Source organism: Dipodomys merriami, unplaced genomic scaffold (genome assembly GCF_024711535.1).
Source record: "Dipodomys merriami isolate MVZ:Mamm:240054 unplaced genomic scaffold, mDipMer1.0.p SCAF_90, whole genome shotgun sequence".
Lineage (NCBI taxonomy): Eukaryota > Metazoa > Chordata > Mammalia > Rodentia > Heteromyidae > Dipodomys > Dipodomys merriami.
In genome coordinates this window covers 694,947-721,774 of record NW_027206513.1, presented here as the reverse complement: position 1 = coordinate 721,774, position 26,828 = coordinate 694,947, and the positions used below count along the sequence as shown (strand labels likewise).

General features: G+C 48.3%; 2 protein-coding genes across 6 annotated transcripts in view; one reads left to right on the top strand and one right to left on the bottom strand.

The window, feature by feature from the left end:
* The first annotated feature begins 5,985 nt into the window (after positions 1-5,985).
* On the top strand, positions 5,986-14,031 carry LOC138821211 (oxaloacetate tautomerase FAHD2A, mitochondrial). The gene is made up of 9 exons (XM_070013313.1): positions 5,986-6,136; positions 6,362-6,486; positions 7,909-8,185; positions 9,207-9,423; positions 12,331-12,390; positions 12,652-12,814; positions 13,424-13,532; positions 13,618-13,705; positions 13,841-14,031. The coding sequence occupies exons 3-9, from the start codon at positions 7,941-7,943 to the stop codon at positions 13,901-13,903; spliced, it is 945 nt and encodes a 314-aa protein (XP_069869414.1). The 5' UTR covers positions 5,986-6,136; positions 6,362-6,486; positions 7,909-7,940; the 3' UTR covers positions 13,904-14,031.
* A 27-nt stretch (positions 14,032-14,058) lies between these two features.
* Positions 14,059-26,828, bottom strand: part of LOC138821210 (glycerol-3-phosphate acyltransferase 2, mitochondrial-like) — a 79,273-nt gene continuing 66,503 nt past the window's right edge. Inside the window, exons 4-24 of one of the 5 annotated variants that reach the window (XM_070013312.1) lie at positions 24,174-24,298; positions 23,923-24,036; positions 23,210-23,283; positions 22,715-22,819; positions 22,386-22,514; positions 20,098-20,197; positions 19,598-19,728; positions 19,237-19,336; positions 18,931-19,143; positions 18,416-18,538; positions 18,181-18,263; positions 17,771-17,889; positions 17,185-17,255; positions 16,265-16,523; positions 16,028-16,176; positions 15,829-15,906; positions 15,316-15,447; positions 15,113-15,233; positions 14,953-15,033; positions 14,697-14,752; positions 14,059-14,352 (exon numbers count right to left, since the gene is read on the bottom strand). In XM_070013312.1, the coding sequence (XP_069869413.1) occupies positions 14,236-14,352; positions 14,697-14,752; positions 14,953-15,033; positions 15,113-15,233; positions 15,316-15,447; positions 15,829-15,906; positions 16,028-16,176; positions 16,265-16,523; positions 17,185-17,255; positions 17,771-17,889; positions 18,181-18,263; positions 18,416-18,538; positions 18,931-19,143; positions 19,237-19,336; positions 19,598-19,728; positions 20,098-20,197; positions 22,386-22,514; positions 22,715-22,819; positions 23,210-23,283; positions 23,923-24,036; positions 24,174-24,298 (2,480 nt within the window). In that variant the 3' untranslated portion in view covers positions 14,059-14,235. The remainder of the gene's footprint in view (positions 14,353-14,696; positions 14,753-14,952; positions 15,034-15,112; positions 15,234-15,315; positions 15,448-15,828; positions 15,907-16,027; positions 16,177-16,264; positions 16,524-17,184; positions 17,256-17,770; positions 17,890-18,180; positions 18,264-18,415; positions 18,539-18,930; positions 19,144-19,236; positions 19,337-19,597; positions 19,729-20,097; positions 20,198-22,385; positions 22,515-22,714; positions 22,820-23,209; positions 23,284-23,922; positions 24,037-24,173; positions 24,299-26,828) is intronic. The other 4 variants (XM_070013307.1, XM_070013309.1, XM_070013308.1 and 1 more) reach the window with 4 other exon arrangements.

The following is a 26,828-nucleotide window of genomic DNA, read 5'->3' as shown; positions in this document are numbered from 1 at the left end:
TGCATAGTCTCAACAATGTGAACTTCCTTTTCCCAATGATGATACTACTACCAAGTCCCTAATGCCAAGTCTTTAACGCAGCACCATTATGGGGACTAACCAGCCACCTGGAGGCAGGTTAGAAGTGCTGGACCTCCTCCATCATGGAGAGGGCTGATACTACCCTTCTAGGACACATATTATAGATATGGATATGCATTTCCCACCAACATCATCAATAGTTTCATTAACCAGCTAGGCTTTACTGCACAGAGGATGCTTGTCTTACTACCTGTCCCATCATCTGGAGATATCTGACCAACTAAACGTTGAAATACCTCATTGAAGATTTAGTTATGATAGTAGCCTCAAGACCGACATTATTGAGTGGCAGCTTCCTCACAGTTAGAATACATGCATCCAGGGATGAAGAGGTGAAATCGGAGTATCTTTCCTATTGCCTCTAATGACTCACACTCACACATACAATTCTTACTTCCTGTCCTGACCACTTTGACCTCTCTGGTTTGGAGATATTTCTACTCAAAGACAGCATGCTTCTACTAGGGGACAGTCATGGTACCACTGAGTTGGAAGTCATATTGCCTCCTGGCCACTTAGGGCTTCTGATGCCACTGAACCAATAGGTAAAAATAGAAGTTCGTCTACTGGTTGAAATGATTGGCCCTAGTTGCCATGGATAATTTGGATAATTTGGTTCCTGAGGGAAACATGGTTGCTATAATAGAAGCAAGGATGATGGTGTCTGAACTAGTTCAGCTACTTGAGAGGGAGAGTTAGGAAGATACTACCTTAACCAAGACCCCATCTCAACAACAAAAAAAAAGCTGGAATGGTGATTCACATCTGTTGTTTCAGCTATATCAGGAAAATACTTAGGAGGGTTATGGGGCAGACTGGCTCTAAGCAAAAAGTGAGACCCTATCCCAAAATAGCCAGAGCAAAAAGGGATAGAATAATGGCTCAAACGGTACACACCTGCCTAGCAAGTACAAGGTCCTGTGTTCAAACCCCATTTATTTTTTAAAGAAGAATGATGGGCTGGGAAGGTGGCTCAGTGGTAGAGTGCTTGCCTTGCATGTATGAGGCCCTGTGTTCGATTCCTCAGCACCACATAAGAAAAAAGCCGGAAGTGGCACTGTGGTTCAAGTGATATAGCGCTAGCCTGCGCCCAGGCCCAGAGTTCAGGCCCCACGACCGGACCAAAAAAATAAATAAATAAAATAAATAAAAAAGAATGATGTCTGGAACTTAAGACCTTCCATTCTTTGGTACCTAAGGAGGTGCCCAATAGTAATAGTAAAGGCTAATGAAAAGCTATAGCTACCCCAAAAAAGGCAGGATGATTGACCACTTAACCTATGAGAAACGAAAGTTTTTGTCACTCCTTTAGGTAAGAATTCCAAGCAGTTGGTGTTCTCCTAGATGACAGAGGAAATATAAAATGTATAAGGAAGTCATTAGCATCAATTATAGACTCATGTTTAATTATAGAAATGAGGGCTGCTGTAACTGCACATTTTCAATTTGATTGTTTCACATGCATGTTTATTTAGCTATGTTTCTTCCCTCGCTTTTCCATTCTCATTTTATGTGCAAGTTGTTAAGAGTTAACTTTGTATTTTAGGCAACAGAATATTCAGGATGACTGAGGATATCATGGAAGAAGCAACTCTTGACTTAGTTTCTCCAATGACATGCTCTTAACACAGATTACTTCTGACGTCAGATGTGTGGGGGTATCTTCCCACACCAAACAAGCAAACAATTCTGCAGCAGAGGACAGCAATAGGGCGTGACATTTCAGTTCTGACACTATCAGCCTGAAGATAGCATCAAAACCCACAGATGAGGGCTCAGTCCCCAAGGTAGTAGTCCTATCTTCTGACTCTAATCACAAGCCCCAGATGATTTTACTCATGCTTGTGACTAATCAACTAAACATGGAGATTCCCATACCTCCTACATCTCCTCAGGTTGCATTAGTTTTACTTGTGGCTCTCAGAATTCAGAGAAACACTTACTATTTTATGGCTTATTATAAAAATTATTTCACAGGATACTGATAAAGATGTGCACAAGGAAAAGGAGCTTCCCTTATTAGGACTGTGTGCTGGCACAGACTGAGGCCGAGCCAGGGCCAAAGGAGGAGGCCTGGAGGAATGAGAATCTGAAACAAGATTTAGCAGACAGCTTGTCCTGATGGTTCCATGGGAAATAAGCAAGTCTACAATTACTTATGAAGCATAGGATGGAAATTTCCTTAGGCCTTGTCTTGGGTAACTAAGGGAACAGGGGTAAATTTATACAAGTCTTATGGCCCTCAGAAAGAGGGGGTTCTTTCTTAGAAGTGTTTCCTGAAGCATGACCAAGGGAGGATTTATTAACCTTCACTCTTTCTAGAAGCAGAGTTAAAGTAAACTTCAATATTGCCAATAACCAGGAAAGATATGATTAAATCATATTGTAGATGTATGTTTAACCCTGCTCATTTTTACTTTATTTTGCCAGTCCTGGGGCTTGAACTCAGGGGGTAGGCACTGTCCATGAGCCTCTTTATGCTCAAGGCTAGTGCTCTACCACTTGAGCCACAGTGCCATTTCCAGCTTTTCTGGGTAGTTTATTGGAGATAAGAGTCTCATAGGGACGTTTCTGCCCAGGCTTGCTTTGAACCATGATCCTCAAATCTCAACCTCCTCAGTAGCTAGGATTACAGGCCTGAGCCACCAGCACCTGGCTACTTTTACTTTTTATTATTTATTTGGGTGACACTGAGGTTTGAACTCAGGGCCTTGAATTCACTAGGTAAGGGCTCTAACACTTGATCTATACTTATATCTCTTTCTCTTTTAGCTATTTTTCAGATAGGGATTTGTACTTTTTTGCTCATACTTCCAAGTAGCTGGACTTATTTAGAGACATGATTTACTACTATACTTGGCTTGTTTGTTGAGATGTGCTCTTGCTACTTTTTTTTGTCCAGGCTGGCTTTGAACTGAGATCCTCTTGATCTCCACCTCTTAAATAGCTAGGATTGCAGGTGAATCACTGTCCACAGCTCAATTTAACATTTAAAACAACAACAACAACTAGCCATGCACTGGTGGCTCATACCTGTAATCCTAGCTACTCAGGAGGCTATGATCTGAGGACCAGGACCAGCAAAAAGAAAGAAGGAAGAAAGAAAGAAAGAAAGAAAGAAAGAAAGAAAGAAAGAAAGAAAGAAAGAAAGAAAGAAAGAAAGAAAGAAAGAAAGAAAGAAAGAAAGGAAGGAAAGAAAGAAAGAAAGAAAGAAAGAAAGAAAGAAAGAAAGAAAGAAAGAAAGGAAAGAAAGAAAGAAAGAAAGAAAGAAAGAAAGAAAGAAAGAAAGAAAGAGAAAAGAAAAGAAAAGAAAAACAAACCTAGCCATTGCTGTGATAGCACATGATTGAAGTCTAACACACAGGAGGTAGAGGCAGAAAGAGCCCAAGTTGAGAAGCTACATAATAAGATTCTGTCTCAAAAAAAAAAAAACAACAACAAGGCCTGGAGAATGGTTTTAATTTTTTATATTATTTTAAAGGAGTTGTACAAAGGGATTTCAATTCAACAAGACAGATTTTTTTTGGGGGGTCCGGTCGTGGGGCCTGAACTCTGGGCCTGGGCGCTATCCCTCAGTTCTTCAGCTCAAGACTAGCGCTCTACCACTTGAGCCACAGAGCCACTTCCAGATTTTTTCTTTTTGTTACATGGTGCTGGGGAATCGAACCCAGGGCCTCATGCATGCAAGGGAAGCGCTTTACCACTGAGCCACCTTCCCAGCCCTCAACAAGACAGATTATGAGTACAGTGCATCTTGATCAATGGCACTCCTTCCCTTATTCTCCCCCCACCTTTCCCAATCCCATCTATACCCTCAAACTAATGGTTTTAAAAGTGATTGTACTATTTTATAACCACATTAGCAATTTATGAGAGTGACAGTCCCTCTGCATCCTTGCCAACACTTGTCAAAATCAGTCACTTTTGGCCATTCTAGTAGGTGTTCACTAATGTCACACTATGGTTTTAATTTTCATTTCCATGACAATGTTGTTGACCATATTTTCTGTGTCTTATTTGGTAAAGTAGCTGTTCAAATCTTTTGTCCAACAATCTATTCACTTGGATGGATTGATTTTATCTATTGGCTTCCAAGAGTTCTTTATGTATTCTGGATTCAAGTCTTTTATCCAATATATGCTTGGCAAATCATTTCTTTCCAGGCTGAAGTTTGTATTTTCACAACACCTTTAGGACCTCTGACTTGGTAAAAGGTTTGAGATTCTCTCTCACAAGTGGTCTAAGCCAACCTCCTAAATTCCATTTAGATCTCTATGCTGACTTCTTGAAGTCAGATTGGAATCTCAAGCTCCTGACCCCTGACTCTATCAACCACCTGCCAGTGCCCTTTGTGTCTCAAAGGCTCATTTCGTGCAGTCTATCCAACTCTGAGTTCACCACCCTCTCCACAGGCCTGCTGCCCCTCCTGAATGGCACAGATATCCTCTAGCTAGTATAGGAATTGGCCTTGTGCCTCCTTCTCTCTCTTTCACCAATCATCAATTTTTCCTCTTAAACATCACTGGACCCAGGGGCTGGGAAGGTGGCTCAGTGGTAGAGCGCTTGCCTTGCATGCATGAGGCCCTGGGTTTGATTCCTCAGCACCATATAAGCAGGTAAAAAAAAAGCCGGAAGTGGCATTGTGGCTCAAGTGGTACAGCGCTAGCCTTGAGCTGAAGAGCTAAGAGACAGCACCCAGGCCCAGAGTTCGGGCCCACGACCGGACCCCCCAAAAACATCACTGGGCCCACACCAAATCCCTATTGCTCTCATCCACCCCACTCTTCCCCAGACCCTTTTCCTGGGGGGAATCGCGACAGTCCAAGTTCTCAAATGCAAGCCTAGCTTTGCTCCTCTGGTGAGGACCTTCCAGTGTCTCCCATGCATTTAGATAAGGCCCAGACTTCCATATGGGACAAGTAATGCCTCTGGCGATCTATCTGGTCCTTGATTAATTTTTTTTGGGGGGGAGGGGGGCCTTGTCCAGGGCTCCATATGTCTTCATATGCCAGAAGCCCGCAAAGTTGGGATTTAAGGTGTTTGTTTTTTGTTTGTTGTTGTCAGTCATGCAGGGCTTTAACGCAGGACCAGGGCTTTGTCCCTTCTACTACTTTGAGCCACAGTGCCACTACCTGTTTTCTGGTGGTTATTTGGAGACTTTCCTGCCTGGCCTGGGCTGGCTTTGAACCACTATCCTCAGATCTCAGCCTCCTGATCAGGTAGGTGTATTACAAGTGTGATCCACCAGCACCCAGCTTTGGATTTAAGTTTTAGATGAAATTACATCTCCACTAGAATGCCGATAGTGCAGAGGCACTGGAGGTTATTCCTCATTTCCCCATTACCCACCCTGAACAACAAAGCAGGGTATGTGAAACCAGGGCTGCTGCTATGGTTGGACTTGAGGATCAAGTATCCTAATGCTATTGTCACCTGGGGCAAAACACTTCTGGCCTCAAGCTTCCCCATGAGCAAAAGTAATACAACCAACCCTCTTCTCCGTGTGTCAGAGCGAGAAAACAAAAATATCTGTCTTTATCCACCAGTGCGCTAGAACTTGGTCACTACCACTTTTGATCCAATTCTCAGACGCGGCGCCACGCAGCCCAGCAGCAGGACCTGGACGGGGGTGAAGGAGAGCGAAGCATCCAGGGCACAGAACTTCGGGAAGCGCTCACTCTCTCCGCTGGGAAAGCCTAGGATGTCCCGGGGCGTGACTGTTTCTGAATGCGCTCCACAACACGCGTGACCCAGTGGCAGGTTGGAAGGCAACAAAGACAAAGTCAGCCTACGTCAGTCTACAAGGGCCCGCGCGTGCGCGATTGGACTTCGGTGTCGGGGGCGGAGAACCAGGAGCCCCTCTATTGGCTGTGGTCTGGTGACGCCATCGCGACGCGCCCACTCGCCGTGCCCCTCGTAGAGAAGCTGGAACTGAATCCCGGGCCGGTGGCGCTGGTTATCTCCAGTGCTCTGGCCTCCGCCACGTTTGACCTGCAGCTCCGCGGGTCCTAACCCTTCTGCGCAGAGTGCCAGGCAGTTCGGCCGTCACAGCCAGGTAGGTTGGGTCTGGGCCAGCCTGGGATCGGGGCTTCTGCAGGGGGCGTCGCTTGACCCTGGTGACGGCGGGGCGGACCCTGGAGAGAGGCCACTGGCTCAGGGGCGGCTGGAAACCGAGGCACTCTCCATCCTGGAGAGTGGACGCCGAGATAGGGCGGCGGCACGGGCCAACCCGCGCGCGTCCCAGGTGCGGTTTTCACTGCCGGTCGTGACCCTTTTGCAGAGTTGGCGTGACCCTGGATTAGGTGGCCCGGTAGTTATTGTGGAAGCTGTGGTCTGGTGGCGTCATCGTGACGCGCCCACTCGCCGCGCGCCTCTTTGAGAAGCTGGAACTGAAGCCCGCAGCAGGTGACTTCGCCCTTCAGTGCTTCTCTCTGTGTATTGGGGCACCCTACCTGACGAGACTGTTGTGGCATGAACCTGCATGTGCCTGTCACGGGAGTCTGGGGTTATCTAAGAGAGCAGATGCTCAGCCCTATCTCTGAGGCTCCCACAAGCACAACCAGTCAGGGTCTCTGGAGGATTTCTCCTACCTGTATAACCTCAGTTATGGAGTCAGACATTATGTGTAGAACACTTAACATGATACCTAGCTTTCAGTAGGAGCAGTTACTTACCTGAGTGTATGCACACGTTGGAGCAGTTTTTTTCTTTTCCTTTTTTTTTTTTTTTTTAATGCTGCCATATGGCTTGAACTCAAAGCTAGAATCTGGGGCTTACAGAGCTTTTGCCACATTTTTGTTTTGGGGTTTGTTGTTGTTGTTGGTTGTTGTTTTATTTTTTTTCCATAGGGCTATTTGTAAAAGCAAGGCACTCTGCAGGGAAGGACTGTGTGGGGAGGAGTGAAGACTAGACTTCAAGAACAAAATGAGAAGCTAGGCAAAGATGTAGCTTAGTGCTAGAGTGATTGCCTAGCTTGCACAAAGCCTTGAGTTTAATCCTCAGCACCACAAAACAAATAAACAAACAAAAACATCAGGATGGGGTTTTTTTTAAGTGGAGTCTGGATCTCAAAACATAGCCTAAATTCTGTTACTTTCTCAATAATCTGTGGAAGGAAGACCAGTCATTTGCCCCAAAGTTTGACAATCACCAAGCTCTCCCATGGAAAAAAAAAATTCAAACTCTTGCTTCTCTCATTTGTTCATTGAGAGCCCTGTGTGCCATAGCCATAGTGCCAGCGCTGTAGATCCTCTAGAAGTACAGGGAAGTCTGTTAGAGGTTCTGGCTTGAGCATGTGAGTAATGGAAAACATTTAAGTTAGGGTGCAGATAGTAGGATCAAGTTAGCATTTTAAAAACTGCATGAAGCACCTATGAAGCCAGTTTCAACAGAGGACATTTGCCTAACATGTGGCTAATTCTTCATCCTGCTCATTTTCATCTGGCTCAGCCCAGAGTACTTTCTTAGGGAGCTAGACAGAGGTAGAACCATGATTCACAGCAGTAGTGGCAGGGGCTGAATCACCTGTCAGTTGTCTGTCTCCTGCATGCAAGATGGCAAAACTGAATTTGGCCTACACTGTTTCCCCAGCACCTACAGCAGTGCCGGACACTTAAAAACTTTCAGAAAATTCTGACTAAAGAAAAGCTGGAATCCCTGGGCCTAGCTTAGTGCCTGGCATAGTCATAAAGTGTAAAAGGGTGAAATGCCCCATTTAAACCACTTCCTTTGTGGTTTGCTAGGAATAGTTGGTTAAGCAAAGGGACACTGACTGAAGCCCAAAGGACTTCAGGGATCCTGATGATGGTTCTGATCTTCTATCCCCAGGTCCTGCTTGTTTTTTTCATCTCTAGGCCCTGATGCTGGCCTCAGGTAGAAAGAAGTTGCTCACTGCTCTGTTGCAGGCTCAGAAGGGGCCCTTTCAACCCTCCAGAGATATGAGACTGGTGCAATTTCTGGCACCCCACCTGACAGGACCTCACGTGGGCCTAGAGTCAGAGAATGGTGAGGGAGTAATAAACCTCAATGCCTTTGACCCCACACTCCCCAAGACAATGATGCACTTCTTGGAGCAGGGAGAGCCTGCCCTGTCAGTGGCAAGAAGGTAAGTCAGCAGGCAGCAACCTCTGCAGCTACTGCCCTGGTCTCCTTTTCTGTCCTCCCATACCTACCTTCTCCTGGGAATTAGAACCAGCAGGTAGCTCTTTTTACAGGAGCTGCAGAACCTTTCCTTCCTTCTTAGAATGTAGCAACATCTTAAATTTACAAAAAAGGAAACTGAGGCCCTGGGAAGCTAATTAACTGTCCCAAGGCCCCACTTTACCTGGTGGAGCCAAGACTTTGTCACACTCTCTGGAGATTAAGTTCCTGTCTGCCTGAGAGGTCTGGGACCATTGGTCCTAAGAAAGAATCTTGGGAAGATTAAAGAGTGATTTAGACTCCTGGCTCAAAGAGGAGGAGGTAGGCTACAAAATTTTCTCCAAGATGATTGGTTTCAGAGTTTGGACTAAATTAAGTCTACTTAATCTAGGATTTCTGAAGCCTGGTGTAAAAAGTTGAATAGTAAATTAAAACCACTTTAAGAAGTTTATTTTAACTGGGGAAAGCAAAGGAAGGGGTGATCTTGTCCAAAACAAAATGTACTCACTACCTGACTTATAAAACAGTAACTCATCTATACAACACCTTAATAATAATAATTTTTTGAAAGTTGATTCTAGATTGGCAAAAATAGAAATGTTTGACAGCACCATGTTCCTCTACTATTATATTTTTGAAACAACTTCCATGCTCCTCATTGGGTAACTGAATTTAACTATACAATGTGGTAATATCCAGCCATGAGAAGAATAAAAAATTCTTTATTGTTATGGAGAGATAATCAAAATGCTATTTTTTGGCTTTTTGCATACAGAAAGGTGGGGAAAGAAGCATGTTTCAGAGCAGCCTTTAAGAGATATTCAGTAATGCTTTGATTGACATCAAAGACAGTAGCTAGGCTTATTTTTTGCACTGACTGATGGTTGAAAAAAACAACAACTTGTAGCTGCTGTAGGTTCTCCCTAGTCTGCCTCCAGGTTGCTCACCTGTTCCTAACCAGCCTCTCTCCCTCTTGGTTTCTGCAGTGCCCTGACTGCCCAGTTGCCAGTCCTCCCAAGGTCAGAGGTGACCCTCCTGGCTCCAATCACGAGGCCAGACAAGGTGGTGTGTGTGGGCATGAATTATGCAGACCACTGCAAAGAACAGAATGTGTCTGTGCCCAAAGAGCCCATCATTTTCAGCAAGTTTGGGAGCTCCATCGTGGGACCCTACGATGAGATTGTCCTCCCGCCAGAGAGCAAGGTCTGTACTCCTACCAACTTTTCTACCTCACCCTCCACCAAGAACATTTCTTCATACCATGAAATACTCTTCCTGACACATTTTAGGTTGCCCCATGGCTTTCTGTTGTACCATGATCATAATCTCCTCACTAGTTCCCAACAACTATACTTGTTCCAGCTTTGCGCTTTTATAGTGCTGCTGAGAATATCTTTACATAGAAAAGACTGTGTGGCCAGCGATAACATAGTTATTAGTTTTTTTAAAAAAAATTATTTAAGTAGTTGTACAAAGCAGTTGTCATTCAACAAAGCAGTTTATGGACATAGTGCATCTGGATCAATGTCCCCCCTTTCAACATTCTCATCCACCCCTCCCTACCCAACCCTTCCCTCACTTTTACTAATTTTTAAGTTATGTATTGAATTCTTTTCATTTAACAAAGCATCCTGTATGTATACAATGCATCTTGATTTGTGTCATCCCTTCAACATCCTATTTGACCCACCTCTTCCCTTTACTTGTCTCAATTCTGTGCTATATACAATGAATTCGTGCCTGCATTCTCCCTGTTGCCTTTTAGTGAATTCTTAAACATCTTACACATCTACCAACCCTCTCTGTACTCTTATTAAAACTGTTTAGATTTAGTTAGGTGCCAGTGTCTCACGTCTTAATCCAAGCTACTCAGGAGTCTGAGATCTGAGGATTGCAGTTCAAAGCCACCCCAGGCAGGAAAAGCTGGAGCTGCAGCTCAAGTGGTAGAGCACTAGCCTTGAGCAAAAGAAACTCAGGGACAATGCCCAGGTCCTGAGTTTGAGCCCCAAGACTGCGTGTGTGCGTGTGTGTGTGTATGCGCGCGCACACACACACACACACACACACACATCTTGATTCATTTTTCCTTTGAATCTTTAATTTAGAAATGTTCTATAAAGTTGAAAAAGACAATAAACACTCATATACTTCTTCACTTGGCTTCATTGTTGACACTGCATTTTTGCTTTCTTTTCCCACATGACCACAATTTTTGTGGGGAGGACCTTTGAAAGTAAGTTGCACACAATTCACTCATAAAAATTTAAGCATGCATATCCTAAGAGTAATTACAATGGCCTTTGTGATCATAATACCATTATTACAGCTAAGCAAATTAACATGAGGGGCTGGGAAGGTGGCTCAGTGGTAGAGCGCTTGCCTTGCATGACTGAGGCCCTGGGTTCGATTCCCCAGCACCACATAGGCAAAAAGAAAAAAGCCGGAAGTGGCACTATGGCTCAAGTGGTAGAGTGCTAGCCTTGAGCTGAAGAGCTGAGGGACAGCGCCCAGTCCCAGAGTTCAGGCCCCACAACCGGACCCCCAAAAAAAAAATTAACATGAATAATACTTAATACATAGACCAATTGTCCCAGTCAGAAATATACCCAGTTACCCCAAAGATAAGTTTAATTTGGTTTCTGTTTGTTGATTCAGATTCTGTCAAACCACACATGGTATCTCTCTTTTTTTGGAATCTCTCTTTAGTCATTTTTTCTTAAAGGGACAGTATTAGACTTGAGACGTCATATGGTCTCCATATGACAAATAGCTCTGCTATTTGTATGAAAGCTTCCAACGATGATACTTAAATGAGTGACCATGGGGTTTCAGTAAAACTTACTGACAAAAACAGGCCACATATGGTGGCCATAGTTCTTCTTTCATGACTCTTTGAAGAATCCAATCAAGTTTTCTCATGCTACATCCTTCATTCTAGTTTTGTTTCCTCATGATGAAAACAGAGTAAGCATTTTGCTAGGAGTTCTACCCAGAAAGTATTGCTTACGTCTCACTGCATCCCATTGGGCAGCTCATGTTAAATGGCCCAAAAATGCAACCACCTGTTTTGCTTAGTGGTCAGATCTCTCAACTGGAAAATGTGTTTTCCTTGTAAATAAGTGGTGTTCTGTGGGTGATAGTTTGAGATTGGGTACCATCTTGTTTCCCCACTGCTTTTTATTTAGGGATGCTATGGTCATTAGAATTCAAGTCATCTTAATAGTATGCCTGAATCCATTATTGCTTTAGGGTTGTCAACTGCCATCTTCTGAAGAAAAATTGCCCATATCCTTAATATCCTTTTGACTTCTTATTTCTATTCACTTGGTTCTAATCCATAATTTTTTGATCACTTGTTTGGCCACTGGGGCCTCCTGCTGGAGGTTCTTAGCCCCCTTTGTCAACTTTTCCTTGCTTTTTCCCCTTACTGCAGACTGTTCTGTGTTGCCTTGAACCTGAAATCGGCCATTTTCCCAAGTCCTTTTAATGAGACTTGGTACTAGAGGTGGGCACCCAGATGTCAGGTATACTTAAACCAGCTGTAGTCCATTCCAGTGTAACAGCAGCTAGTTAGAAAGGCTAAATTGTATCTATTTTTTATACATTTTGCTGATCTGGGGAAAAACTAAACATTTGTTCATGTTTCATAACCATGTGCGTTCCCTGTTTTTTGTGAACTGCTTATTTCCCTTTTTTTGAATTGCTTAAGCCCTTTTCATAGTAATTCTGTATTGAAGATCTTATCATTAGAATAAAATAATATATTATAGCATACTAATTGTGCCTGGCACAATTAAGGTTACATTTTGCTGGCTGTTGTTACTTGACATTGAGGGCATCAAGAGGGACTTTAAACTCAATTTCCCAGGCAGGAGTTGTTCTTCTAGTCACAATGGGGAGGTGTATCTGCATCCAGTATTGCTACCTGCTACTGCCCAGAGCTTATGGGTCTACAAATCACAAAAGTCAATCTTCTATGATTCACTTGGTTCCTGTTCAGACAACCGAGGCCCACTGTTGGAAGATAGGCCCTGACAACGATGTGTATCCTTGCTGCTCAGGACATGTTCCCAGACCACTGAAGCTTCCTGTTTCTCTCCCACTTTACAGGAGGTGGACTGGGAGGTTGAGTTGGCTGTGGTCATTGGAAATAAAGGCAAGCACATCAAGGTGAGGTGAAATGGGGTAGCCAGGTTAGAGAGTGGAACAGAGTGTGGTCAACACCAGCTCCTGCCTGCTGATGTTGAGACACTCCCCATCAGTGACACTGGGACATAGTCAGCACCCACCTACCCCACTGCTGCCCTGCCTCTTACCCACCTTTGGCTAGCTCTGGCAACTAATGTGGGATAATGGCTTCAAGATCCTTTGTTCTAGGGGTTGATGCCACCTGTGATGTAACCTCTCTGGCCAAATCTCCTGCCCCCATAGGCCACAGACGCCATGGCTCACGTGGCTGGCTTCACTGTGGCTCATGATGTGAGTGCCCGGGACTGGCAAATGCGACGCAATGGGAAGCAGTGGCTGCTGGGAAAAACTTTTGACACATTCTGCCCCCTGGGCCCAGCCTTAGTTACCAGGGACAGTGTAGCAGGTAGGTCCTTTGCCATTTCTTCCTCTTAGACAATACCTCAGTATTAAGAAAAAGTGCTGCTCCAAGGAGTAGGAATGCTGGTATAGCTACATGTAGACACCTTCCCCTCCCCAGCTGCTCTGTCACTGTGGGTCCAGCCTCAGGCTTGAATCCCCCTGTGGGATGCTTCTCCAAACCCTAAAGGGAACACAGCTGCAGTGGTTTTGAAACTGCCTTCATAAAGTGAATTATTACAAAGAACAGCACTCACAATCCTCACTGTCTTAGCATCCCAGCTAGAATTATAGGCATAAGCCACCATGTCCAGCTAGGTCTATATTTTCAAGGCAAAACCTGCCTTATTTTTCTCTCCCTCACTTCAGAGTCTGAAATGGCCATCACTCACCTGGGTGGCTACTATCTGGTACTCTAGGGATGGTGTGGATTCTGGGAGCCGATTTCTATAATAGGAAGTCCCAAAGCAAAGTTTCAAGCCCTTGAGGGCACAGAGCTTCTTCATCTGGCATATCTTGAAGTGCACCCGACACACACAACTGCAGTTTCATCTTTCTAGATGTGGGAGAGGGGTTTATGGCAGAAAAGGGATAACCCATAATATTTGCATTCCAGATCCACACAATTTAAAGATCTGCTGCCGAGTGAATGGGGAGGTGGTCCAGAGCAGCAACACCAACCAGATGGTATTCAAGACTGAAGAGCTGATAGCCTGGATCTCCCAGTTAGTGGCCCACCCCCATACATACACCTGGAGGCTGAGCCAAGATATACACTCATCATCTCACCAGCCCTTTATTTTGCTTTAGGTTTGTCACTCTTTACCCAGGTGACATCATCCTGACTGGAACCCCCCCAGGTGTTGGTGTGTTTCGGAAGCCACCTGTCTTTCTCCAGGTAGGTTAGCTAATGGAGGAAAGAGAGGCAGTATAAGGACCAAGATGGCCTGGAAAGCTTGGTTGTAGCATGTATGTGTGTAGGTATATGTGCCAGAGCCAAGGGCTGAGACCCTTATGACCTGCTCTTTTACAGAAGGGTGATGAAGTTCAGTGTGAGATTGAAGAACTGGGTGTCATCATCAACAAGGTGGTGTGATGGTTTTGCAAGATGGAGCATCCACACTCACCCAGCCTACTGCCAACCTTGCCTCCCAGAGGCCACTGTTTTCAGTAGTAGGAAAGAATGTAGAGTTCCCACAATAAATTTGCAAAGCCAAAGCAGCAGCTTGGCTTCTGCTCCTATCTTCTTTTAGGGCATGCTTCAGGGAGTGAGAGGGGACATGGAACATTTTCATAGGGGTGGGGAAGGAGGGAGCAGATACATAGACATACATACACCAAAAAACCACTGCAGAGCTTGGAGAAAGAACTCTTTATCACACTGAAGGATGGAGAAAGCAAGACCCTTAAGTCCAGCTGATTCTGGACCTAGCTGCAGATGAACTGTCGGATGAATTGTTCCAGCTTGCCCTGATTATCCTGGCTGGCAAATGTAGGGGACAGGTAGAGCTGGGGGCCTTCAGGGCTGGGCATCTGCTGCAGCACCTGGGTCATGAAGTGAACTGTGAACCCCTCACCCTGGGGACTTTTGCCACAGGACCAAACTTGTCCCCTAGATCTCTAATCCCTCGGGGCTCTAAGTCTTAAGTACAATGCTGTTACATATCTCTGGAATCCTAGTATCCCACCAGGATAAAGCAAGCAAGTGGTTTAGAAACTTAGAGGGGTAGAAAAACCATCCAGTTTACCACATCTATGCCTGGATATTTCCCAGGGTCTTATGAGCCATCCTAAAGGCCAGCACCATGGGGCTGGGGGAAATCAGCTCTACCAGCTGATGGGCCTGGGGCGAGAGTAGGAGAACACAGAGGATGGGGATCCCATCTCACCCCTAGATCTCTGAAGGTCCAGATAGCACTGATGGCCAAGTTTGGGTCAGCACACTCTGGAGGGAAGAAAAGTAAAGGCTCTAAGGAGAGAGGCCTGAGAGCAATAGGTACAGGTTTTCTCTTCCTTGTTTAAAGAACTCCTAGGAACAGGGTTCTTTCAGATGGGACCAGAGGCCAGCTGTACTTTGAGCTTTCCTCTCTAGAGTAAGGCAGCCACTGCCAGCAGAGGGCAGCAATGGCCAGCAAACCCTCCTACCTCCAGGAGCCTCACCAAAGATCCCTTCTTCCTGGGCAGAGTTCTGTAAGAATTGCAATAGCTGCTCCATGTAGCCAGACTCTGCAAAAGAGGAAGACCTAGACCCAGTCGCACAAGGTAGAGCCCTTCCCTGAGCACGGCAAGGGGAGGGAAGCCTCACCTGTATCAGGTAGCTTTCCCAGATGGAGGAAGGTAGCAGCCTGAGCAAAGACCTTAAGCAGTGGGTTGAGGAGGCGGCAGAGGAAGAGGAAGAAGTCAGGGCAGCGAGACTGCTGTCTGAGCTGGAGAGGGGCAGCCAGTGTGAGAGCAGCTCATCACTACCGTCCTACCACCTTCCTCCCACAGTGGCTTCTCCCAACACACCCTGAAGTACCGGCCCTCAGCCTCCTTGAAGTCATCGCTGTCACTGTCAGTAAAGTCCCCACTTGGTTTCCACAACAGCTTTGCACTCAAACGTCGTCTCCCTGTGTCACAGGCTGGCCGGGAACCTGGGGTCTGGAGACCAGGAGAGCCATTGGTCCCTGACAGGCTGGGCAGGGATCAGCCCTCCAGTCCCCAGACCTGATCCATGCAGGTGAAATCAGTAAAAAGTAGATATAGGAAGCTCAAAAGGAGGCCTGGAGCAGTGGCAGGCACTTAGGGTTGAGAGGAAACATCCTAAAAAGCCACAGCACTGTGGATAAGAAATGCAGAGGTGGGGTAGCGTAGGAAGGCATACATAAGCCCAGGGAAGATGTGGACTCAGGCTTCTATGGGCCAGTCGTAACCCACCTACAGCACATACCCAATACAGGGACCTGGGCAACTCGCTCAGGGTGGGAGACTGAAGGAGGCCAGGACCCAGGCAAGAGGTTTTTCTCCAACTGTCCTGCCTACCTCCTCAGCAACCAGGAGCCCACACTGGATGAGGCGGTCCAGCACCTCCTGACAGTAGCAGTAGGAAGACTGGCAGGGCTATAGGGAATGAAGAGCATATGTGGCCTTAGGAGAGCCACACCCAGGGTTAGTAGCTTGGGCAAAGGCAGGGCAAGGCCAGGCCCAGCACCACAGGTTGGAGGGCGAGGAGAGGCCTGACCTGCAGCAGCAGCAGGTCCTGTGGCAGCAGATGCAGCAGGAGCAGGATCTGGTGGTACAGTTCGTTCTGGCTCAGCAGCTCTATTCCCTGCAGCTCCCAGGGACCCTCAGGTGGCACTCTGCCTGCCAGCAGCCCCCACACTGCACAGGCTAGCAGAGGAGGGGTAGGGCATGAGGAAGAGGGCATTCACCTCTCTCCTGCACACACATCCCATAATCCTAAACCCTTGGGTCTCACCACCCACAGCCTCGCTCAGGAAGGCAGGAAGCAGCTCGGCACTCAGGCGTGCCAAGTGTGTGAGGCCTGGGCCTGGCCGTGGCACAACTACCAAGTCCCCCTGATGGACATGCAGCAGAACCACATGTTCCCTCAGTAGGCCCAAGGTGTGCTGTGCCAGGCACCGCAGCTGCCCAGAGAAGCCGACATCAAAGCCACGTAGAAGTGTCTCTTCAGTCAGCCAGGAGAATTCCCCCAGAAGCTGTGACAGGAGCACACCCTGGAGGTAACACAAGCCTGTGCATGAGCGCGCGTGCGCGCGCGCACACACACACACACCAGCCCTACCACATTGAGACAGACAGACAGACAGACACACACACACACACACACACACACACACACACACACACCAGCCCCACCACATTGAGAGACACACACACACGAGACACACACACACACCAGCCCCACCACATTGAGACAGACACACACACACCAGCCCCACCACATTGAGAGACACACACACACGAGACACACACACACACACACCAGCCCCACCACATTGAGACACACACACACACACACACCAGCCCCACCACATTGAGACACACACACACACCAGCCCCACCACATTGAGACACACACACACACACACACCAGCCCCACCACATTGAGACACACACACACACACACACCAGCCCCACCACATTGAGACACACACACACACACACCAGCCCCACCACATTGAGACACACACACACACACACCAGCCCCACCACATTGAGACACACACACACACACACCAGCCCCACCACATTGAGACACACACACACACACACCAGCCCCACCACATTGAGACACACACACACACACACCAGCCCCACCACATTGAGACACACACACACACACACACACCCCAACCCCACCATATTGAGCCCTACCTTTGAGTGCTTGAAGAGTAGCAGTGTTGCCATAATGGCTGTACTCATCACGGCAGAGCTTGCCACGCTGGCTGGGGGAAGGATGCTGTTAGGAGTTGGGGCCCAGAGGTCTGATCCCTCCTTTTTATCTGTTAAATGTTCCTAGCCCCAACTCTACCCCTCAGCATTTACCACATATGCTGAGTGCCACAGCCCTTCTGGCCCAACCAAATAGTCTGCCTCACAGGGCACATTAATAAGCTGGATGGGAGCCTGCTCGGTGCTCATGTCAAGCTTCTTACATGCATTTTTTCCAGTCAGCACTTACTCCCATTTACAGCTAAGGACAGCCCAAGGTAGAGCTGAGTAGAACCTGGGGTGAGTGGCTACCATTGGGCCTGTGCCCTCTGTACCATTCATCCTAGGCTCACTAAGCTGCTCCACTCGGGGAGTGGGGGGAGGGTTCCACTATTCATGTGTTGCCAGTGTGCCAACAAGGAAGCAGGAATAAGGTGTGCACACCCAAGAAGCCCTGACTACTAGCCAACCCAGAGAGAAGGGACAGCTCTAGATCTGTCCCAGAGAGGCAAATCTTGTTCCCCCTTACCATTCAGTACGTGGCGACTCAGTCTCCTCACCAAGAGCTGGTCCTCTTCTTTGAGGGCCAAAAGAAGCCCAGTTGTTGGAGTCCATTCTTGCTCTTTCTCAGTGTCTGGGACAACAGTACTGGAGTAGACACAGATAAAATCATGAAAGGACAAAACCTAAAAGTAGTCATGGGAAAGTCTAAAACCTACACCAAGGTACAGCTGTTTTCCCACATGCCAGCCCCAGGCCAGGCGAGCTCTCATGCCCTCTTTCCTGGGTATGTGCCCTTATCGCACATGCAGACTACAGGCAAGCAGGTATTCCTGCCATTTTAAATGACCCAAGATTGTTCACGTGCGGAGGCCAGGAGAACACTACACAGCTGAAGGGCTGCCCACCTGCCCAAGACCCTCACGCCCCTGCCCCTACCATTGGCCCAACACGATGGGCTGTAGCAAGTGTTCCAGGGTCTGCCTGCCAACCCAGCAGCTTCTGGCATTGATGATGTATTCCTGCCCAGAACGAAGAGTTTTGTGGCCTGCTTTGCCCACCCCCAACATACGGCCTACCTCAGCAAAGCAATACTATCCCTGCAGTGGCCTGAGGACCAGGCTGCCATAACAAATTCCCAGGCTCTCCCAACCTTACCCAGGTGGCTCCATACCTGCAGAGAGAATGGCTGGGCAAGATGCACCCGGACACAGACCTTATGGTTGCAGCCCCAGCAGCTGCGCAGTTTCCGAAGGACAGCCAGAGCTCCTGTCCACAGCCCTAGAGAGGTGGAAGCCTGTAGGGAGAGGCTGAGTGTGCTAGGGATGCTACTCTTGGGCAAGCCTTGGAAGCTGCCATCCCATACTTCATGCAGCACCACTGCTCCTCTCGCTGTTTCAACTTTTATCTAAGGCTTGACTTCATGTATGATTTTGCCCTCTCCAGCCTTTGTTTTCTCATCCATAGATCAAGAGAAATACCTCTTTAGCAGGGGTGGCAAAGGCCATGGGGGGGGGGGCGCTAAGGAGAACTGACTAGAGAAAATTGCTTTACACACACATCCCCCCAATCCCTACTCCTCCCCACCCAGTCCTAAGGGGGACTCAATCACAGGATTCTATAGTATTCCTCCACTTCCTGTCTGGAACTGGTATCTACTTGAGGTCCCCAGGGGCAGGAGGGTCTCACATGATGCCTGTCATATGGTGCATCTGGAACCAGGTCATAGGTGATAGCCACTGGCACCAATGTGACATCTGGGACAATGCCTGACTGGATTGCATGCACCACCAGTCCTAGCCAGGCCTGACCTTGGGCTGAGAGCCTGGCTCGTGGGGCCCCAGGAGGCTCTTCCAGGAAGATTAATAGGGGCTGCTCACTAACCAGCAACTGCTCCATGACCTGGAATGGAGAAGTAGGGGGCATCAAGTCTAGAGCAGGCACAGGCCCCTGGTCCTCCGGCCTGGCCTACATATAGCCACAGAGAACACTTACCGCATGGACCACAGTCCTTGCAAGGATTCCCTCGGAGCTGTCCAAGGGCAATTCAGCCTCTGGGGGCAGGAAAAGCCCCCCAAGATGCCTCAGCAGAGCTCTGTGGGCACAGGGCAGAGCCTGATGAGAAAAGGGCTCCAGAAGTGGGACTCCTCCAAGCCAGACTGTCCTGCTTGAACATCTGAAGCAGCCCTGGGACCCATGGCTGACTCTCCATCTGCCTACTCTCCATCTAGCCATACAGCTGGAAACAGTGGCCTAGGAGAGGGCTTGTAAGGGAGCTGCCACCAGCACATACGCATACACAACTGCCTCAGCCTGGGACTCCTCAAATGTGTGTCTAGGAACCCAAAGCTCTTACCTGAGAGCAGGGGAGCAGGTGCAGGGGTCCCAAGCTACACGGAGCACACCCAGGCCCTGGGAGAGTAGCACAAAGGGCAGGAGGATTCCATCCAGTAGGGACTTATGAGTAGACAGAAGGACGAGTGGTCCCTAATACAAAGAAAACCAGAAGGAACTGCCCAACTGCCCCTACCCTACAGACACAGGGAGTCAAACTCCAGCATCTGCAGTCAATGCAGATCTGAGGGCGGGAGGGTCCAGCTGAAGAGTTCCTCCTTTGTGCATGTCTCCCAGAAGTAGAATAACCTAACAACTTTTAAGGTAATGCACTAATGTAATATTGAGCCCATGATGGAAAGACATTAGAGGAAGCCCCATGGGAACAGGACCGTGAGACAGAGGGAAAGCCACCCAAAAGCAGAACATTTTTCCCACCAGCTGATTGGGGGATGGGACTGGCCTGGATTTAGGGACCGGCCTCCTATCTGTTCCCATCTTCCCATCCCTGAGCCAGCTTACCGCCTGGGCAGCCTTGTGGACCATCTTCATCTGGCCCTTGTGGAGCTGCACATTCAGGAAGAGGTGGTTCAGGAACCTCAGCAGCGCCCAGCTGAACAGCCTGGGAAGTGAAACCAGCCTGAGGTATAGCAGGGCTACTCCCCACAAGGCTTGATCCCACGGCACCTGGGAGGCTGACCAGTGCTCCTTTGAGGCAGACACTATTCCTGCCCCATTTGACAGAAGAGGGACATGAGGCTCAGAGGGACTATACTCTGCTTAATAGAGTGGAGTGCCAGCTGGAAGGGGGCCTGGGACTCTCAAGACCATATGATATAGCTGGCTCCACTTGTCCCACCTGAGACTAAAGGACCTAGACTCACTCCAGGCAGAACCCAGCTTCTGCAAAGTACTAGGAAAGGTGGAACAAAAGGAAGGAAGTAATGACACAAGGATAAGGGATCTTGGGAAAGGCCCTGGTGGGGAGCAGGGCTTTACCCAGAGGCCCAATGGGACTGGCTTTAACTGATGACAGAAGTGTAGATGCAAGAAGCAGCGAAATGAGCACAGCAGCAAATTCCCATCTGATGCCTTCTATTTCTCAAAAGAGTATAAGGTAAGGCATCCAAAGCCAGAAGTGAAGTGTAGCTCAAGTGGTAGAATGCTAGCGTTGAGCAAAAAAAAAAAAAAAAAAAAAAAAAAAAACCACGCAGGGGCCACACCCAAGCCCTAAGTTCAAGCCCAGGAAATGCACACATGCACAGATCTGAAGCAATCCTGGATGAAAAGCACTGGACAATGCCACACGACCCTATCAGGCCCACCCAAAGTGTTTCTCTGGAACCATTTGACTGCTTTAAGTGCACAGAGGCCAGTGGCTGGGACTGTACTACTTCCTAAGGGCATGAGCATCATGATGAGTACAGCTCTAAGACAGACTACAAGAGAGAGAAAGACTAGAAGGGCTGGCGGTTAGAGTATAGGTGGACAGATGAAAGGACTGGAAGTCTCAACAAAATCAAACTATCACAGTAGAAGGCTAGTCAAGAGCCAATAACCTCTACCTTCTAGCCTTGTTCAGTCAGTCACTCAGGACTTAAAGACAGTGGGATAGATCCATGTGCATAACCCTGAGTCCTCTCCCTCAGTGACTTACTTATTCTGTTGTTAAACATCAACTGCATGCTAAAGCTCTGAAAATGTATGTATGCCCCCAGGCTCACTCCTGAGTTTCAGACTTGGGTGTATGTGACCAAGTTTTCAGTCAGAAACCAAATTTCTTTTTTTTTTTTTGGGGGGGGGGTCCGGTTGTGGGGCCTGAACTCTGGGCCTGGGCGCTGTCCCTCAACTCTTCAGCTCAAGGCTAGCGCTCTACCACTTGAGCCACAGCGCTACTTCTGGCTTTTTTCTTTTTGCTTATGTGGTACTGAGGAATCGAACCCAGGGCCTCAGGCATGCAAGTCAACCGCTCTACCACTGAGCCACCTTCCCAGCCCCCAGAAACCAAATTTCTTACACCCAAAACATGTTTCTTGGACCAAACTCCCTCCTCCCATCTGTCTCCCTATGTTCATATCCCCAGGTACTAGACCAGAAGCATCCACACGCTTTTCCACTATAACAAGCCCTACCACCTAACCCATCAATGAGTCCTTGAGCCCTGGCTCCACATGGCCCAAGGCTTCCAGGTGATTTTCTGGTCTCTACTCTCGACTTCCAAACTCATGATGTTATCACTCCTCACTTAAAATCTTTCAACCACTTTCACTGTCATTACAGATCCAGCCAGTAGCCCTGCATGAGGTGGTCCCTTCCACCTCTCAAATTCAGGTCCAGCATCTTGTCCTCTCATTTGCCAGCTTCCAACCATGCAAGCTTCTTGGGAAAACCAGGCCTTTTTCTGCTCTGGGCCATCGCTCATATGTTTCCTCTATCAAAACCATTCCCTCCACTAACACTCCCTGATCCCCAAGGCTAGCTACTTTTTCAACTTCTGGCCCTCATATGCAAATTTGATCCTCTCCTAACAGGCCTTTTCAGTCTCCCATTTGTTCCTTCCTTCTAGCCACCCTGTGCATTGTTCACCCTCATGGTTCCTCTGAACAGTGCCTGCATCTAACATGTATGCAGATCTGTACTAGATAAACATAGGTTGGGGAGTTGGGCTCCCTGCAACCTACATTAGTAAACATTGAGTTTCCCACATAGGGAGTGTAGCCCTTCCCTAAGCCCAGCCAAAACCCATTCTCAAAAAAAAAAAAAAAAAAGAAGTTCCAGCTTAGGGGATGTGCCCCTAAGCACAGAATTACCTAAGCAAGAAGGGGCGAGGCGGAGCCTGAATGTGGCCCAGGATGCGCTGCACCTCTTTCTTCACAAAGTCAGGTGTTTGGCCTTCCCCAGATCCTCCTGGGACCCTTCCTGAGAGAAGGTTCTGCACCCTGTGGGGTGTCAAGGTAGTGGTGTTGGACTGGGGACCCCTCCCCAGGGCACAGCTGGCAGCCTTCACCCTTCTTTGAGAAGAGCCTAGGCAATGCTAGCATTCCAGGAGCCTTCCTCAGCCAGGTCTCTCAACCACACAGGCCTGAAGCCTTTGCTACCATCCCGGTAGTGCCATCCAGACCCCGATCTGCCTCCTCACCCAGGGCTTTCCATGATCTTCTGCGGAGTATCCTGGCAGGGGGTTATGTGCTGCTCCAGGGACCACAGAAAATAGCAAAGCCTGCGAACCAGCCAGCCTCGAAACCTGGGCATAGCCCCCAGAGCAAGAAGATGATAGTTCAGACAGGGCCTTCCAGGGCCCACAGAGGGCTGTTCAACAGCAAGGGATCACACCCCAGTCCTGTAACCACAGGACTTAAGTTTGGGTTAACATAAAACAGAGATGGTAACTGCTTACCCATCTGTGTTCCCCTTCCACCCCACTCCCCACTGAGGGGTACAGGTTCAGAGCCTGACACCTTCAATGTGATCCATACATGTGCACAGAAGGCACTGCAGGAGAACATCAAGCCTCTCTCCACTGGATATGAAGCAGAGAACAAGCACCCTTCTTTCCACCACTGGCAAAACAATGACACCACAAAGCAGGGTTGTAGCAGCCCACCACCCTGGCCCACCCCCCAGCTCTCACTACCTGGTATTTTCCTCCTTTACCAGGATCACGTTGCAAAAGCCCAGATCTGTAATGCTTCTGTGGAAGAGGGACTCCTGCCCATGGAGAATAGAGATAACATGTCCTGGAGGTTTTTCTGCTGACCAGAAGACCGTGCCCTACCCCCTCCAGCCTGTCTGATAGTCCTTTAGTCCTATCCAAGGAAAAAACACCATACCTCCCAAAAGACATTTGGCCCCAGATCCTGATGCTGGATCAGGAAAAGGGATTCGGTACCCAAAAATGGAAGCACTGCATCCTGTACATCATTACCCTCTTGGTCAGCACCACAACAAAGTTACTCTGTTGACGGCAGAGAACCTGATCTCAACTAGAACTCTAGGCTGCTTCAGCACATGTCATGGACATGCAAGAGTTCTTCACACATGTGCTAAATACTTGGAAGTCTGGGAAGTGTCCCCAAATTGAGCAGGACTCCTTAGACACTAGCATTCCAGGCCCAATCTATCTCCCTCTAAGAGCTCCTGCTGTGCCTCCCACCCAACTTTCCCAAGCCTAGAGCCAACCACAGCCCAAAACACACCCAATGGCCATTATTCAATCTTTCTGAAAGACAAAAGCAAGGGAAGGGTCACCCTTAGAAAGATATAGGAAGTAGCTTCCCAGGTATATGGCTCCCAGAATCAAAGCAGCTCAAGTGTTACTGGATGGGGCCCATTCCTATCATCACTTACCCAGCTCTTGGGTGTACAGGTCTGACAACAGAGACCCACAAAAGGACGATACTTCCCTAAGAATGGGGTAACAGCCTCCAATTTCATCCCAAAACCTGAGGACCACAGGCTGGTCTGGAAAAGAGCCACAGGATTAAATGAGAGAACTCAGGGAAGGTCCTCGGAGAGAAGGAGGGCAGGTCCCAGGAAGTGAGAGGCACAGAGAAATGGGAGAGCAGGGGGTGCTCTGAAAATGGGAGAGTTCATGTTACCTCTTGGCCATTGTGGCTGCTCCTCTGCTGGGATTGGGGCTGGGATTCCAACACGGTGTCCATGAGGTATCTATAAGGTCTGAGAGCCAAGCACTTCTGCCTCTCTCTCTCCACAGAAACCTGACCTAAGGAAAGGTGGAGAAAGCTGAAGTCGCATGAAATCTAAGCCACAACCTAGAGCCTCCTGGGGTGACCCCAAGGCCCCATCCTCATGAAAGACCAACAATATTCAAGCCAATGAAAGCAGTCCAATCTCTATCCCATATCCAAGGAGTCTCTCACCAAGAAGCTGACATAAAGTCTCACAAAATTATGTCAAATAAATCAGGATCAGAGAGACCAATGGAACATGGCACAGATTAGAGCTGTAATGGAGATTTGGGAAAGATCAAGTGCTGCACTGGTAAGAGGAATGAGACTACCATGGAGAACTAGATCATCACCAAGAAGCCACCAAGTCCTCTCAGCTGCTCTTCTCTCCACCAGAAGACAGCTCTTTGCTTATTTAGTCATTCCAGAATATGGGCCAACTACTAAACAAGAGACAACTGGTGGGAGCAGAAATTACAGAAAGCCCACACAGATCTATTCACAAAGAAATGCTCATTCAGGTGAGGCCAACACAGATTTTCCCACCGTCTCCTCTCATGTAGCATCCTCCAAAGACGACTTGATATCTCAGCCCCATTCTTACCATCAACTAGCAAATATCTGCTTTCCAAAGAACAGCATTAAACCTATCCTAACCCATAAACTAGGTCCTAAAATCCCCCCTACCTTGATCTCTCACCATGTCCCTAACAAGCAGGATGACCTCATCATTTACTTTTTCTTCACCACCATTCCACTAAGCACACCTCCACCTGTCAGTGCCTTGTCCCTTCCTGCCACTACCAAATCCTGACCATGACTCCACATTATGCCTCATGATTCCTCCTCTGCTACCTTGGTTCCCTTGCCCATGCTTGCTAGGCAAGAAGTCTTGAGAAGCCCTCCTCCAGGGCTCTGGGGCTCATGCACTAAATCATCTCAAAGTGTTTAGGGCAAGAGCTGCAGCTGATTCATCTTTAGCCAAGCTATTTACACTGCATGGAGGAGAGTGGAACTTCCACTCCAGGAATTCCTCAGCTTGCTCCTCCTCTCTCCAGGTAGCACAATCTAAAACTAGGATGATGAACAGTAACAAGATCATGATTGATGCATGCACAGACTCTAGAGGAAACATAAGACACACACTATTGTAAATAATGTTTACACAACCCATTCATGGACGGTTGGCACAAGGAGGCTCCAAGCCAATGCTGTAATTTAGGGAGGGCTGCCTCCTCTACAAGAAGATGTCTGCTCCTTTGCCTCAGACTACCCTCAGTCCCAAAATCTAACCTCACTAAACCCATGCTAACCCAAAAGGGACAGAGTAAAAGACAGGCCAATGGATAATTTCCATTTGCCAACTCGGTCAATTACTCAGCTCCCACAATCCAGGTCAGCTCTGGGCCATATCTTCTAGCACCCAAATTCCCCAAATGGGGACCTCTTTTTACTTGTATCTCCGGCCTGGATGCCCCTCCCCCCAGAGTCATCTACAGGCTGCAAATCGGCATCCTAAGGATCAAGCAAGTCACCTATGTATTGTTACTGGCTACACGTGCTAAAATTGTATGGATTAAGATCATTTAAAAGAAGAGAGCTTGTTATATAAAAATCAGGTTTTCCAGCTGCTGTAAAAAATGATCTGTGAAAATATGTCAAAGGGCTTCACCTGGCTGAAGGTGGGAGACCACTGTATCTTTCACTGGCGCTGTGAGCCCTAGCAGTAGCACCACATGGTGGTGTGTGTGCAATCCTTACTCAATGGACAAACAAGAAACCTGTTCCCAAGTAAGCAAGGTCCGTGTCTTACTAAGAGCCACCAAAAACCGCATGCTTTAAGGTTCAGCTCCAACAAGTAGGCCATCATCACCCCAAACCCACGCTAGGGAGACCCGTGGCAGGCGATCTGAAGCTGCTGGGAGCTGCTCTGAGACGTACAAGGGAGGGACACCTACCCTGTGGTGGAGCCACACATCCATTCTGGACCCCACCCTCCCACCCCGACCTGTCTAGGGTGACACGGGCTGAGGGCGGGGCAAAGCGGTTCCCTCCGGTGCTCCCCCCCCCCCCCAGCACCACCAAGATGGCTTCCTAAGGGACTAGTCGGTGGGAGAGGCCCCAGCCCGCAGGCCACCCTGCCGGTTCCCCACCAGCATCTGAAAGGCCAGGCCTGCTTAGTTCCAAAAGCCAGAACGTGATAGGACCCGGCTCTGCCCGGGAGCAGCTCTTTCCCGTCTCACCTCGCACTGCGGCCAAGTCCCGCCAGAGCAGCAAGCAGGAGAGATGGCAATGGCGTCCTCTGTGCGCAAGGCTTAAGAGCAGCCCTGAGAGCCAATTGGGACACGCGCTGGGTCCTAAGCCCCGCCCTGAGGCGCATGGCCCACCTCACGCTGTGTGGCCACGTGACCCTCTGCAGGCCTGGTGGGTGCCCGCAGGAGCTTCGGTTTGCCCTCCCACGTGGGTCCCCTAAGAGGCGCATGGCGACCTGTGGAAATGCCTGCCAGACGAGGGGTACTGAAGGTTGGGCTAGGACTCAAGGATACGGATTCTAGGGGGAAAAGT